At 39.8% G+C, this 16,569-nt stretch overlaps 1 protein-coding gene across 2 annotated transcripts in view; it reads right to left on the bottom strand.

Annotated features, from left to right (window-relative positions):
• The window catches only part of adcy2a (adenylate cyclase 2a), a 173,085-nt gene that overhangs the window by 19,913 nt on the left and 136,603 nt on the right, over positions 1-16,569 (bottom strand). The window contains exons 20-23 of one of the 2 annotated variants that reach the window (XM_034175261.1): positions 11,889-12,047; positions 9,985-10,131; positions 8,971-9,081; positions 2,161-2,275 (exon numbers count right to left, since the gene is read on the bottom strand). In XM_034175261.1, the coding sequence (XP_034031152.1) occupies positions 2,161-2,275; positions 8,971-9,081; positions 9,985-10,131; positions 11,889-12,047 (532 nt within the window). Of the gene's footprint in view, positions 1-2,160; positions 2,276-8,970; positions 9,109-9,984; positions 10,132-11,888; positions 12,048-16,569 lie in introns of those variants that run through there. The other variant, XR_004561937.1, reaches the window with a different exon arrangement.

Below are 16,569 nucleotides of genomic sequence, written 5' to 3'. Positions count from 1 at the left end.
GCACACACTGAGACCTGGAACACCTCTAACTTTGTTCATCAGCTTTCCTTTTAGTCCTTTTTTCTCTCCCGCTTTACATGCCTGCGTGTTTCTTTCTTGGCATTTGAGCGACTTCAGTTTCTTTAAACATAATGCACTTCATCTTTATTTCTTTATGTTGTCAACATGTTTTGTCTGGATAATGAGATTACTCTGCCCACCTTCATCTCAGTGCATTTTGTTCATGCATAAACATTTTACAGTTATATATAACCTGTGCTGTTGAACCAAACTCCAGCTTTGTGCTGTTTAACAGGATAGTAAAGAAACCAACAGCAGAGCAAATCCGCTTTACCAACTTATTTGGTTTTCAAACATGAGTTAAAACATGAGACCTGAAACATGAGGTCATTTTTACTGAAAATTCACCATTCTGACTGTGAAAACAGTGACAGATAAAGGCATCTGCATTCTTTAAAAGTGATAAGACAACAGAATAAAATAATTTAGATCTTGCAGTAGTTAACCTTTTTTTTTTTTAAATGCCAATGACATGAATAGCATGGAAAATGAATAACAGACAAAACTGAAGCCAGTCTGGCTGTCAGATCAAGTCAGGAATTATGCACTGGTGTCCATGATGGAAACTCTTCAGCTTGATGGTGACCATCGAGGCAGACATCTGGTCCATCTGCACCTCCCAAACGTAAGCATCTAGCTGCTCCAGCCGGGTGATACATTGGTGCCCACTTGGACTTCTCCAGCCACTAGGTCTTCAACATTGAGGTAAAAGAAGCACCACATGACCATATTGTAGGTGATTTTAATGCTAAATCGAATGCATTTCTGTAGTGGGTTTGTTTTTTTTCCATCTGATGCAGATGCTCATATGCCTTTGATCAGGGTACCTCCATGCAAGTTGCTCAACTGCACAAAGGAAGCAACTTGTGGATTAAGGACCTTCCTCAAGAGTACTTTAGAGAGTTGTCTGTCTGATGGGGAATCAAACTCAGGATCCTCTGGTCACAACCCTACCAGTTTATCATCTAGACCACCATTGGCAGTGTTCCTTCACAATCCAAGTGGCACACTTGATCTCCCATTCATTTGACACAAAGTCATTTCACTGGTACCCAAAGATCCAGCATGACCTCATACTAAAGACATCCAGTTGTCACCTCAGGTTACTGGTTAGGATGTAGGTCTCACAACCACACAGGAAGACAGAAAGCACCAGGGCCCCAAAGCCTTGGGCACTCATTCTCCTGTCAAAGTATCAGCACTGTCAAACACTTCTATCTAGGGACTTCATAAGCTCTTCACAGGCATTTCATGATCTAGAAAGCTGAGGACCCAGAGTCTCTGGGATCATCTTGATCTGGGATCAGCTTCAGCATTCAGGGTATCCATTAATTCCTCAAAGCTCACAGCATCATCTCCAAAGTCAGTCAACCTTTCCTCGCCAACAAAGACACCCAAACCGCTGGTCTCCATAACTGTACCAACTACCCAGTTTACGCCTGCATTCAACAGTGTAGGAGCCAGAACACCTCTCTAACAAATACCAGAATTCACTGGCTAAACATAAGACACTCTGAGCCTGCTCATCATCGCACCTGTGTCGAGACTAGCTATGATGTCCAGCAACTTGTTGGGCATGTCATGAATTTTCCAGCCTGATCAACTAAATCAATGGTTTTGCAAAAACCAACATTGATGACTACTACTGATATTTGTGGATCAGATGTAGAGGGAAGTATCTCTGGGTATTGTGGTTTGCTCCCAAAGAAGCAGACTCAGTGACTAAACCTGGGGCTGAAATGGTACAGGACCAATAATTAACAACGAGCCACAACCCACCAAATATCAGGCAACGATGCAACTGCAATCACATGTCGATCAAATACTTATTTCTGCATGTGTAAAGAAGCAGCACACAGATCTGCACATACTACATTTATTTCTGCGTTTTGACCGTGTTTCAGTGAAATTTAGCCGATAATCTAACGATAATTCAAACCTGTGCAGCTATTCTTATGTCTGCTTGCTGCAACGTGGAATACTTCACATTGCGTATAGATTACAGATCCAGAAAAAGCAGTTCATCGCAGTGCCATTTCAACCACAGGAGCAGCTTTAACAGCAGCTTTACTGAGCTGAAATAAAATAAAAATGACTCACCGACTCGGAGTTTGAAGTCATTGAAAGAGTGTTTGTTGATAACATCCAGCTTCCCCACCAAGGCAAAGGCAAACTCCACCATTGTTCCTATGTGCATGTACTGTCGGTCATGTTCCTGAAAGTCAAAGGAGAAAGAAAACAACACATCCTGGATTAAGAACACACACGTCTCAATTCCCCATAATCACAAAGGAATGAAATCATGGCCCCCTACATATTTTCCTTTCCTTTCTTACACTTAATTAAAGCTACACTTAATTAACACAAACAACTGCAGCCATCTCTTAATCGACACCTGCTAGTGCCTAATCATGAAGTGTAGAGAATATTCAGATCAAAGGGTCGAGAGGGGTGGGATATATATTTCTACATAATTAGAGACATTGCCTGAGGTGCACACTCTTCTGATTGCTTTGGTTTCTGTGTAGCTATATTTGTGTATATGACAGCAAGAAATCTAAACAACATGCAATACAATATTAAGCCAACTTGGAATGAACACTGGGCCTATGGCTGGGAAGAAGAGGTCAAGGTCAAGTTTCTGGGCCAGTGCTAACATCTAGGAAAATGGCAAATTTAAATATATACACGAGGTCTATTAGATAATAAACCGACCCTTTTATATTTTTTTTTAACTATATGGATTTGAATGACGTGCGATTACACCAATCATGCTTGAACCCTCGTGCGCATGCGTGAGTTTTTTCACACGTGTCGGTGACGTCATTTCCCTGTGGGCAGGCCTTGAGTGAGATGTGGTCCTGCCCTCTCGGCTGAATTTTTTTTATTATTATTATTATTTTATTTATTTATTTATTTCATTCATTTAAAAGAAAAAAAAAAAAAACAAACAAAAAAAAAACAGAAAAGCAGAAATAAAGCATCTCCATTACCAGAATGAAAAGGAGCAGAGAGAAGAACAAGTCTTATATTTTCTGCCCCTTTTTACAATACAATCTTTCAATATCCAGCGTCATTTTTCAACATTATTTAACAGATTGTATTTCTTTAACTTGTCACATACCACTGACTTATTTCATAATTATGACCATTATTAAATAGATTACATCTCTGACAGGTTACATTTTTAAACTTAAAACATTTTATACATTATTAACAAATTACATTTTTTTTTAACTTCCTTACAGCCCACTAACTTATTTTATAGTTTCATACTTACTTAATACATCTAGTTTAATACGTTTTTTTAAATAATTTAAGCGACCTTAATTCTTTAATTTCTTTGTTGAGATTGTTCCATAATTTTACACCATTTACTGCAATACTCCGTTCTTTTACTCTGGTTCTGTATCTTGGTTTTCTAAAGACTTCTATTCCTTTCAGTTTATAACTACTTACTCTTTTCTCAAACATATTTTGAATGTTTGTTGGTAAAGTATTTTTATTTGCTTGGTACATTGTTTGTAATATTTTCAAATCGACCAAATCACGAAATTTAAGTACCCTGTACTTAATGAACAATGGATTAGATGGATCTCTAAAACCACTGTTGCTAATCACCCTTAAAGCCCTTTTCTGCAGAATAAACAAAGGTTGTATATAAATTGTATATGTTGATCCCCAGATTTCTACACAATAAGTTAAATATGGGAAAATCAATGAATTGTACAATGTTAATAAACCATAACTATTTAATGAATATTTTACTTTATGCAAAACAGCAATGGCTTTCGCTATTTTTCCTTTTATGTAATTTATGTGTGACTTCCATGTAAGATCTTCATCAATTATGACTCCTAAAAATTTCATTTCTTTTACCCTTTGTATATCCATTCCATCTATTTGTAATGACACGTTATTTTTTTTTTGCTCTGTCATTAAACAATATGAAATTTGTCTTATTAATATTTAGTGACAGTCTGTTTATATCAAACCAATGCTTAACCTTTTCCAATTCTGTTTTTATCACTTGTGCTACTTCCTGTATATCTGATCCAGAGTAAAACAGCGTTGTATCATCAGCAAATAAAATGCTACCAAGCACATTAGATACATTCACAAAATCATTGATATACAAAATAAACAGTTTGGGTCCAAGTACTGATCCTTGTGGTACTCCATAAGCAATATTACACAATTCTGATTTGATATTATTTATCTGAACAAACTGTTTTCTGTTTTCTAAGTAGCTTTTTACCCACTGATGTGCAATACCTCTTATTCCATATTGTTGTAACTTGTGAAGCAATCTTGAGTGGTCAATAACATCAAAAGCTTTTTTCAAGTCAATAAAAATACTTACAAAATAATCCTTATTTTCTATTGTTGATATTTTCTCTATTAATTCCGTAATTGCCATAGCTGTCGAATGTTTTGTTCTGAATCCATACTGAGCATTATTTAAAATATGATGTTTCTCAGTGAATTTATCCAACCTTGTCACAAAAACTTTTTCCATAATTTTAGAAAACTGTGGAAGCAATGATACTGGCCTGTAATTAGAGAATTTACAGGCCAGTATCATTTAATTTATTTGTCTCTATTTTTATATAATGGGACTACCTTGGCAATTTTCATTTCATCTGGAAAAATCCCTGTTGACAGAGACAGATTGCAAATATAAGTAAATGGTTCAATAACAGTTTCTATTATACTTTTTACAGTCATCATGTCTAAATCTTCATGGTTAGTTGATCTTTTGCTTACACAGTTTTTTTTACAATATTTCTTATTTCATCTTTTTCCACATTGTCCAGGAAAATACTATTGACCGTATTTACAAGTGTATGTAATGTATCTTCTACTATTGGTTTATTTCCCACCAGACTTGATCCTACATTTGAAAAATAATCATTAAACCCATTTGCCACTTCTTTTATGTCATATATCTCTTTATTTTCTTTGACAAAGTAATTTGGAAAAGTTGCTTTCGCTCCATCACTTTCAATCACACTTTTTATAATTCCCCATGTTGCCCTCATATTATCTTTATTCTTATTTAATTGTTCACTATAATAATCTTTTTTTTGTTTCCTAATTATTGTCAATAGTTTATTTTTATATTTTTTGTATCTGTGTTCTGTTTCCTTTGTTTGCATTTTTAAAAAGCACCTGTATAAATAGTTTTTCTTTGCACAAGCATTTTTTATTCCCTTTGTCAGCCATGGTTTATTTACTCTTTTCTTACTAATTTCTATTAATTTACAGTTATTACATGATTTCATCAATATTTTCATAAATGAGTTATATGCTACATTAACATCACTGACATAAACGTCTTCCCAATTTTGATTTTTAAGATCATATTTTAATGCCTCTAAGGCTTTTACTGACTTGTCTCTTTTAAAGTTTATAACAGTTTTTTTCTTGTACCTATTTTTATATTTAAATATTGAAAAGACTGGTAAATGATCACTAACATCTGTCATCAAGATCCCATTCCTGATAATTTCATCTGTTCTATTTGTAAATATATTGTCGATTACCGTTGCACTTTGCGATGTGATTCTGTTTGGTTTTGTTATCAAGTGGAATAACCCCAAACTATACATTGAATTCACAAAATCACTTATTCTTTGGCAACTGGAGCTCTCTATGTTAATGTTAAAGTCTCCACATATAAAAAGCGTTTTGTTTTTAATTTGATGGAATAGCTCTACTATTCTATCTGTAAATTTCACAATACAAGTGTCTGGTGCTCTGTATACACAACTGATTAAAATATTTTTAGATGTTTCATGTACAAGTTCCACTGTTACAATTTCTATGACATCATCCACAGTTGTCATTTCTTCTACAATTGTACACATCAGATCTGCCTTTATGTACAGAGCAACACCACCGCCCCTTTTATCTCTTCTGTTCACAAAATACAGCTCATATCCCTCTATATGAACATCAGTCATGAGATCATCATTAAGCCAAGATTCAGTGATTGCAACAATATTAAATTTATTTTTAAACTGATTTAAATAATCTTTTATTTGCGACATTTTACAATACAAGCTTCGACTGTTTATATGTAAGAGTGACAGGGTATCTTCTGCAATTTTTTCACTATTTAGCTGTTCTACCGTATAATACTCGCAACCAATCGTTTTTAAGTCAAATATACTTTCATCAATATTAGTGTCTATGTCATATATTTTATCATCTGTTTCCATGTTTGATCAGATTTTTTTTTTTGTTGGTCCAATTACCAACAGACGTCATATTTGATTGTCTATTCAGGTCTGTATTTTGTAAGGTCCTCCATGTTTTTGATTTGTATACCGTTTGTTCCTTCTTTTACTCTAATCCACACTCTACAATTCCAGACCCATGTAGCAACAATGTGCTTCTGTTTTTTTAATAGTCTTGCTTCCCTAGCAATATCTGCATTTTTTTTTTTGTTAAATGCTCATTTATATAGACACTTGTTCCTTTCAAATTCTTTGCCTGTCTTAATACTTCATTTTTATATTTTCTGCTTGTAAATCGTATAACAATGTTAGACAGTTTATTTTTTCTATCTTTAGTTGGAACAGTATAACAGTCTGATATCGTGTCTTGATGGATGACAACACCATTTTGATATAAAAAGTTTGTAACTTGCTGTTCCAATGATTGTTGTTCTTCAGGTGGTGCATTCTCCCCACTGGTTCCACCAGAATCCACCACCCTTGCATATGTCCGATGCCTTGTTTCTAGTCCAGATATTATAACATCATCTTTTCTAGTGAATTGTTCAAGTTCATCTACACGTTGTTCAAGTTTCTTAATGATCTTGTCCTTCACTTTAACCAGTTTTTGGAGTTCTTTAATCTCCACCGTCAGCTTGTCTAAATTAGACATGTCTTTTAATATCTGGTTTATTGAGGTCTTTATCTCCTCTATATTTTCCTCAAGTTTCTCCGTTTTCTTGGGTGGTGCCATGTTAACTATCGTGGCTTAGTATGGCCACTGTTAATTGCAAAAAACAATTTTCACCCGTAACCTCCACCACCACAGGTCCGGTCACCGCACACCAACCCTCCCCGTTGCTAACCTCGTTCACAGGCGCCCCCAGCCTCGGTCGTAGCCGCTGCTAGCCACGGATGTAGCCGCCATCAGCCAGGAATGTAGCCGTAGGCGGCCTCAGATGTTACCGCCGCCAGCCTCGGTTGCCGCCGCCGCCAGCCCCGGATGTAGCCGCTGTTAGCCTCGGATGTAGCCGACGCCTCGGGCCTGGATGTATCGCTGCCACCGATGCCTCGGCCTGGATGAAACGCCTCCACCGATGCCTCCGCCGCCAGCCGCGGATGTAGCCGCCGCCAGCTGCGGATGTAGCCGCTGTTAGCCTCGGGCCTGGATGTATCGCCGCCACCGATGCCTCGGGCCTGGATGAACTGCCGCCACCGATGCCTGTCAACATGTGGTTGACAGGCAAAAATTGTGTTCCATCCCTGCAGTAGCGTTCCAGAGACTTGTAGAATCAGTACCATGAAACACTGACGCTATTCTCCTCCAATTCCTTTGTTTCACACACTGCTCGAGACGGCGCGCGTTGCTTTATCAAAAATTTTTCTGGACCTGTGAGGAATATCCGAGTGGACACTATTCGAGAAACTAAGCTGGTTTTCGGTGAAAAATTTAACAGCTGATGAGAGATTATGGGGTGTTTCTGTCGGTGTAAGGACTTCCCATGGAGCGGGACGTCGTGCAGCGCTTCCAGGCGCTGTCGTCAGCCTGTTTCGAGCTGAAAACATCCTAATTTAAGGCTTAATTCACCCAGGACGTCGTCAGAGAACAGAGAAGAGTCAGAAGGGGCCGGCATGAGGACTTTATGCGGACATTCCACTATTTAAGGACATTTTTTAATGAAAGACGTGCGCGCAAATTTGCCGAGTCATTTCCGTGACGACTCGGCGAATCTGTGTGCGCCGCGACAGGAAAAACACCTCCGCGTTGAAAACCATTTGTAAAATTCAGGCGGCTTTTGATGGCTTTCAACAAGTGAGTAACTGAGAAATTGTTTAACAGCTTGGGCATGTTCCAACTTGCCCGTTAAGGTTTCCAAAGGAGGTGTTTTTCCTGTTGCGACACCCCGCGGTCGGGTCCTGCCCGACATGCGACTCTGCCCGCACGTTCTTTCATTACAAAATGTCTGTTAACAATGGAATGTCCGAATAAACTCCTCATGCCGACTTCTTCTGAAAGTTCTCTGTTCTCTGACGACTTCCTGGGTCAACAGAGCCTGAAATGTGGAAGTTTTCAACTTGAAACGGCGAGACGCTGCCGCCTCGAAGCTCAGATCACCGTCAGGCGCCATGGGCCGTCCTTACGGCGACACTACAGACCAAAATCTCTCATCAGCCGTTAAAATTTTTAAACCAGCTGAATTTATCAAATGGTGTCCACTCAGTTGTGCCTTACAGTTTTGAAAAAATTTTGACCAAACAAAGCAGCAGTCTCTGAGCCATTCCTAAACAATGAAAAAAATCGACGAGAGGGTGGGCGACTCCTCACTCAAAGACTGTCCACAGGCGAATGACGTAACCGACAGGCGTGAAAAAACTCTCGAATGCCCACGAGGGTTCAAGCATGTCTGATGTACTCACACGTGATTCAAATCCATATGGTTTTTGAAAAAAATATGTAATAAGGTCAGATACTTTTCTAATAGACCTCGTATATATATATATATATATATATATATATATATATATATATATATATATATATATATATATATATATATATATATATATATATATATATATATATATATATATATATATATATATATATATATATATATATATATTTGTCAGAGCTCCGACAGCTCCAACAGTGTGTCATTATGAACGTGTGTGACTGATTTGAACCCACCTGTGTTGTGTATTCAGGCCCAGGTGATGCATTCAGCCCTGTAGCCGCCATGTACGTGCTGCCAATGGTTTTGATCTTTTCCACTCCACTAAATTTTGGTTTGGACAGCAGCTACATGCAAACAACCCACACAAGATACTGCTCATGGTTATTACAGTGGTCAACATGTTGGAGACGTATAAAGAGTTGTTCCATCATTCAGACTGTTTAATGACATCCTGTCTATTCCCGTCACTCCCAAGGAAAACAGACCATATTGAATGGAATATATTCAACACTACCCCCTGTCTTTTTGTCAGCACCTCCACCTCCGAGCCACAGTATGTAGCTGGTCTCACCACCATATTGTAAGATTTTACTTTCACTCTCAGAGATACTCTGTTACAAATCACTCATGTCAGTCTTTTCCACCCTGTTTCCACTCTCTTCTTCTTCACTGCTCTACCACACTCTTTAACACTCTCTAACACTTTGAACAGTTAGTATCAAGCATCTAAACTCTCCCACCTTCATCGCTTCTGCTCCTTACAACTCTACATTCCATCACACTCCCTCTCAGCCACACAAATGTATTCCATCTTGCACTTACTGATTTTCATTCAACTTCTCTCCACTGTGTACCTCCATCTATCCAAGCTTGCCTCAAACTGCTTCCCACTCACTACCAATCATAATGCAAGCATCATAGTCCATGGAGACTTCTATTCAATGTCATTCAACATGTCCATCATCACCACAAACAAGAATGGGCTCAGAGCTGATCTTCGGTGCTGACCACACTGCCACCTCAAATGCATCAGTCATCACTAGTGAAGGCCTCACCACTGTCTTCATACTTATCCTGCACCAAAGCCACATACTTCATTGCCACTACAGATGTACTCATACAATACCCAAAACTCCTCTGCTGACACTCTTTTGGAAATCCACAAACACACAATGCAACTCCAGCTGGCCTTCTCTATATTTTTGCATCCGTACTGTTGAGGGGGTGCAGGAGTGAGGGTCATTTACCTCATCAAAGTCTGCAATGATCTCATTGAGGAGTCTGAGGCACTCTAAGCCTTCTTTGTTGACATCCGATTCAGTGTAGAACTCTTTAAAATCTGGGATGGAGGCAAACATGACGCACACCAGGTCATAGGACTGGTGGTAAAGATCCTAAACAACAAACAGCACCTTGTTAGTAAAGGAAGGCGAGATACATCACGTGAGTGTACAATAGTAAATGCAGAAATTGGTTTAGAAAGCCAAAAAAAAAAAGTTAAATCCATTACAATGGCAAACTTTCAAACTGGATGGAGTAGATACAGTGCATCAGGAAGGTTTTCACAGTGCTTCACTTTTTCCACATTTTATTATTTTATTATAGTTTCAGCCTTATTCCAAAGTGGATGAAATTCATGTTTTCCCCCCTCAAAATTCTACACACAACACCCCATAATGATAGTGTGAACAAAGTTTTTTTTGGATTTTTGCTAATTTATTGGGCCTTACTCAGGAATGTGACCAAGAACCAGATAGTCACTCTGAAACAGCTCAAGCATTCCTCTGTGGAGAGAGGAGAACCTTCCAGAAGGACAACCATCTCTGCAGTAATCCACCAATCAGGCCTGCATGGTAGAGTGGCCAGACAGAAGCCACTCCTTAGTAAAAGGTACATGGCAGCCCACTTGGAGTTTGCCAAATGGCACCTGAAGGACTCTCAGACCATGAGAAACAAAATTATCTGTTCTGATGAGACAAAGATTGAATTCTTTGGAGTGAATGCCAGGCATCATGTTTGGAGGAAACCAGGCACCACCCCTACAGTGAAGCATGGTGGTGGCAGCATCATGCTGTGGGGATATTTTTCAGCAGAAGGAACTGGGAGACTAGTCAGGATTGAGGGAAAGATGAATGCAGCAATGTACAGAGACATCCTGGATGAAACCCTGCTCCAGAGCGCTCTTGACCTCAGACTGGGGCAACAGTTCATCTTTCAGCAGGACAATGACTCTAAGCACACAGCCAAGATATCAAAGGAGTGGCTTCAGGACAACTCTGTGAATGTCCTTGAGTGGCCCAGCCAGAGCCCAGACCTAAATCTGATTGAACATCTCTGGAGAGATCTGAAAATGGCTGTGCACCAATGCTCCCCATCCAATCTGATGGAGCTTGAGAGGTGCTGCAAAAAGGAATGGACAGAACTGCCCAAAGATGGGTGCGCCAAGCTTGTGGTATCATATTCAAGAAGACTTGAGGCTATAATTGAGGCCAAAGGTGTGTCAACAAAGTATTTATTTTAATACATTTGCAAAAACAAAACAAACAAAAAAAAAAAAACCAACCTTTTTCATGTTGTCATTATGGGGTGTTGTGAGTAGAATTTTGAAGGACAAAATGAATTTACTCCATTTTGGAATAAGGCTGTAACATAACAAAAAATTGAAGTACCATGAACACTTTCCAGATGCACTGTATCACAAGAATCTGAGTTACTATTTCAAACCAATTAAGAGGTACAAATTTCAGATGTATATCCACTTTGCTTCTGTGCATATCAAAAAGGTTAAACATGTGGTACTTGACATTATTCTTGTGTGAAAACAGGATTTGTTCAAAGATCTAAAATGTATTCTCCACAGTTTGCACCAGAAGAAGGACTTGTGGGAAAGAACAGGATTCAGAAAGAAAGTCAAGTCTTAACAGAAAGTTGGCAAATTAATCCACACAGACTCTTTGTGTTTTCAGAACTGAATATTGCCACAAAAAATTTCTAAAATGGTTCATCCAATCACTTGGGACAAAAACTAAAGTTTTGTGCAATTTTCTGGAGAAACTATTGAATAGTTCACAACAAAGCCTAAAGCAACTTGTTTGAAATATGATGTAACAAAAGTAAGAATTCTCAATCAGTAACCGCACATCACACTCACCTCGTTTTTCCAGTTGCGTGCCAGGAAGTGCTCGGCAACATGTGCGGGCAGGACGTTCTCCAGCAAAACCCGATTGAGGTTCTCCATGGTTTCGATCTCCTCACACTCCTTCTTGAACTTGTTCTTCCACAGAAAGTCTAACCTACAGTAATATTCATTCTGTTACAAGAGGACACAGAGGTGAAGAGACTGAAGGTACATCTGTACAGCGTGCTTCCATCAAATCACAGAGAAAAACAAAAAAACACAAAGTCAGAGCTAGGGCTTCCACACAAGCATCAGAAAAAAAGAAAAAAAAGAAAAAAGAAAAGATATCTTCATACATATATACGGTCATACAGTAAATCTGGAAAGTATTCACAACGCTCCACTTTTTCCACATTGTATTATGCTGTATTGTATTAGATATTGGGATGCACCAATCCACATTTTTTCACTTCCGATTCGATCCTGATACCTGAATTTGGATATCTCCCGATACCGATACTATTCCGATACCAGAGCTCCGTTTGCTTTATTATTATCATCATTATTGTTGATTTTATATGAGGATATTTTGTATACGTTATACAGCTTCATGATGAAGTGGTATAGAGGAGGTATTTCTTAAAGACCTGAAAGCTCAGCTACAATTTGCCAGAAGCTACATGTAAGGTGCAAGTTTAGATTTAGATTTGATGTTTTGATAAAATAATTAAGTATTTATTTAGGTTTTGGTGGTTTCTTGTGGTATTTTGGAAAAGCACCTTCCCTCAAAACAGTACATGTACTTGTACGCATTTTTTGGGGCGCCTCTGTGGAAAAAATCAAAATCAATCAAATCTTGATTGATGAAAAATGGCAGGTCTTTATCTGTCTGCATAGACTATCGAGAAAAACAGCACTCTCCATGTCTCTCAATTTTCAATTTCAGTGGAGCTTTAATGACATGGGAAACATACGTTTACATGGTCAAAACAAGTGGAGCAAGAATACAAATGAATCTCTCGCTCTCTCACTCTCTCTACTTGCCTCTTTTTAAAATGCTGAAACATGCACATTTCTAAATTGCCACAAAACCATTAATAAAAGTACTTAATTTATTCATGTTTGAAGTCCATCTGGGTAAATGATTGGATTCTTCCTCCTGTTAAAAGTCAGAGCGACCAGCATTAGTGCTCTGACTCAAACTGCAGGCACCCCTCCCCACTCCCTTCGCACACAGCCCCGCAGCAGCAGTGCACAGCAGCCAGTCAGAATTGCAGCTCACACACAGACGGGTCCAGAGTCGGAAAACTTTCCAGGTTGTATCGGGAAATTCCGATCCGTGAATTACATTGGTATCGGAAGCCGATCCCGATATTGGATCGGATCGGCCCCATCACTAATTTTACATCTATACATATATCGCTAGCAGCTGAGGCCCATTGGTGCCTGTGCTCATCTCCAGATTCCGTAGTGTCAAGCAAATAACAGTCTACGACTTCCTCTGGATGGGACGCCAGTCTGAAATAGGTTACTTCCCCAGCCGAGGCAGGTACCCATTTACAGATGGGTGGACTGGGAGAATGTAGATTAAGTGTCTTGTCCAAGGACTCAGACAGGTAGCATGACCAGGATTTGAACCCTAGTCTACATACTGGCAGTCCAGCTCTACCCGTTTCAACAAGTTGCAATGGCTTTGGGTGTCCATCCATCCATCCGTCCATTTTCTTCCTCTTATCCGAGGTCGGGTCGCGGGGGCAGCAGCTCAAGCAAAGCTGCACACACCTCCCCCAGCTCCTCTGGGGGAACCCCGAGGCATTCCCAAGCCAGCTGAGAGACGTAGTCCCTCCAGTGTGTCCTGAGTCTTCCCTGGGGCCTCCTTCCAATGGGACGTTCCCGGAACACCTCTCCAGCAAGGCGTCCAGGGGCCATCCGGAAAAGATGCCTGAGCCACCTCAGCTGGCTCCTTTCGACGTGGAGAAGCAGCGGCTCGACTCCGAGCTCCTCCCGAGTGACCGAGGTCCTCACCCTATCTCTAAGGGAGCGCCCAGCCACCCTGCGGAGGAAACTCATTTCGGCCGCTTGTACTCGCGATCTTGTTCTTTTGGTCATTAGCCAAATCTCATGACCATATTGACCATTTAAGTATCTCCGGGTCTTATGGCTTTGGGTGTATCACATTCATTGGCACAAGATGCCGTACAGAGAATAATGGCTGAGATGACTTCAGTCATGTTAACATTTCATAATTCTTTGTTGTACTTTGTTTTATTTGTGAAATTGTTATTGGTAGTATGCAGGGTTCTAGCAAGGACCATTTTAGTGCCAGGTACACTCAACAAAAATATAAACGCAACACTTTTGGTTTTGCTCCCATTTTGTATGAGATGAACTCAAAGATTTAAAATTTTTTCCACATACACAATATCACCATTTCCCTCAAATATTGTTCACAAACCAGTCTAAATCTGTGATAGTGAGCACTTCTCCTTTGCTGAGATAATCCATCCCACCTCACAGGTGTGCCATATGAAGATGCTGATTAGACACCATGATTAGTGCACAGGTGTGCCTTAGACTGTCCACAATAAAAGGCCATTCTGAAAGGTGCAGTTTTGTTTTATTGGGGGGGGATACCAGTCAGTATCTGGTGTGACCACCATTTGCCTCATGCAGTGCAACACATCTCCTTCGCATAGAGTTGATCAGGTTGTCAATTGTGGCCTGTGGAATGTTGGTCCACTCCTCTTCAATGGCTGTGCGAAGTTGCTGGATATTGGCAGGAACTGGTACACGCTGTCGTATACGCCGGTCAGAGCATCCCAAACATGCTCAATGGGTGACATGTCCGGTGAGTATGCCGGCCATGCAAGAACTGGGACATTTTCAGCTTCCAAGAATTGTGTACAGATCCTTGCAACATGGGGCCGTGCATTATCCTGCTGCAACATGAGGTGATGTTCTTGGATGTATGGCACAACAATGGGCCTCAGGATCTCGTCACGATATCTCTGTGCATTCAAAATGCCATCAATAAAATGCACCTGTGTTCTTCGTCCATAACAGACGCCTGCCCATACCATAACCCCACCGCCACCATGGGCCACTCGATCCACAACATTGACATCAGAAAACCGCTCACACACACGACGCCACACACACTGTCTGCCATCTGCCCTGGACAGTGTGAATCGGGATTCATCCGTGAAGAGAACACCTCTCCAACGTGCCAAATGCCAGCGAATGTGAGCATTTGCCCACTCAAGTCGGTTACGACGATGAACTGGAGTCAGGTCGAGACCCCGATGAGGACGACGAGCACGCAGATGAGCTTCCCTGAGACGGTTTCTGACAGTTTGTGCAGAAATTCTTTGGTTATGCAAACCGATTGTTTCAGCAGCTGTCCGAGTGGCTGGTCTCAGACGATCTTGGAGGTGAACATGCTGGATGTGGAGGTTCTGGGCTGGTGTGGTTACACGTGGTCTGCGGTTGTGAGGCTGGTTGGATGTACTGCCAAATTTTCTGAAACGCCTTTGGAGACGGCTTATGGTAGAGAAATGAACATTCAATACACAAGCAACAGCTCTGGTTGACATTCCTGCTGTCAGCATGCCAATTGCACGCTCCCTCAAATCTTGCAACATCTGTGGCATTGTGCTGTGTGATAAAACTGCACATTTCAGAGTGGCCTTTTATTGTGGGCAGTCTAAGGCACACCTGTGCACTAATCATGGTGTCTAATCAGCATCTTGATATGGCACACCTGTGAGGTGGGATGGATTATCTCAGCAAAGGAGAAGTGCTCACTATCACAGATTTAGACCGGGTTGTGAACAATATTTGAGGGAAATGGTGATATTGTGTATGTGGAAAAAGTTTTAGATCTTTGAGTTCATCTCATACAAAATGGGAGCAAAACCAAAAGTGTTGCATTTATATTTTTGTTGAGTGTAAATTATCTGATCATGGCTCATAGCCCACGGCCTCTCGAAGCTATAGGGGTTTTATACCACTAAAACATTATTCGCAAGCCCTATTTTAACTAATTTTGAATGGTTTTAGATGGATTGAAAGCAAGAATAATAAACCAAAATATTATATTTATTTTGTAATATTTCTAAGATCAAACTTTGCAAGATCAAAGCATGTTTCTGTCAAAGTCTAAGTTAACAAATTAAATAATGTTGGAAATGTTAAAAACACATTCATATTTAATGCATAGCATTTACTCTCTTCTTCAAAAATTACACACAATCCAGTGAAGCAGGCAGTTTTTCTGTCATCCTGGCAGTTTTGTTACCCCCGCCAAGGAGGTAATGTTTTCGGTTGCGTCCATTTGTTTGTTGGTTGGCTGGTTTGTTAGCAGGATTACTCAAAAAATCCTCAACGGATTTCAATGAAATTTTTACCAGGGGTGTATCTTGGCCTACCTTAGAAGTCGTTACATTTTGGTAATGATCTGGAACACGATCTGGATCCAGTAATTTTTTAAGTATTCTTTATATTGCAGGATAGGGCCAATTTCAACATTTTTGAATCTAACTTCATGAAGATGGGTCACAAAGGCTGAACAAAAATTAAGTTATGACAACAATAATTTAGCATTTGGTTCTCCTCATTGAATAAACTTATTAGAAAAAAAAAAAAAAAAAAACGTGTAGTTCATACAGTTTCTCTTTAGAAATACATTTGCTGAAGATCTAAGGGTTTAACCCTC

This window comes from Thalassophryne amazonica, chromosome 7 (assembly GCF_902500255.1).
Source record: "Thalassophryne amazonica chromosome 7, fThaAma1.1, whole genome shotgun sequence".
NCBI classification, from domain to species: Eukaryota; Metazoa; Chordata; class Actinopteri; order Batrachoidiformes; family Batrachoididae; genus Thalassophryne; species Thalassophryne amazonica.
This window is presented reverse-complemented; position numbering and strand designations above follow the sequence as displayed.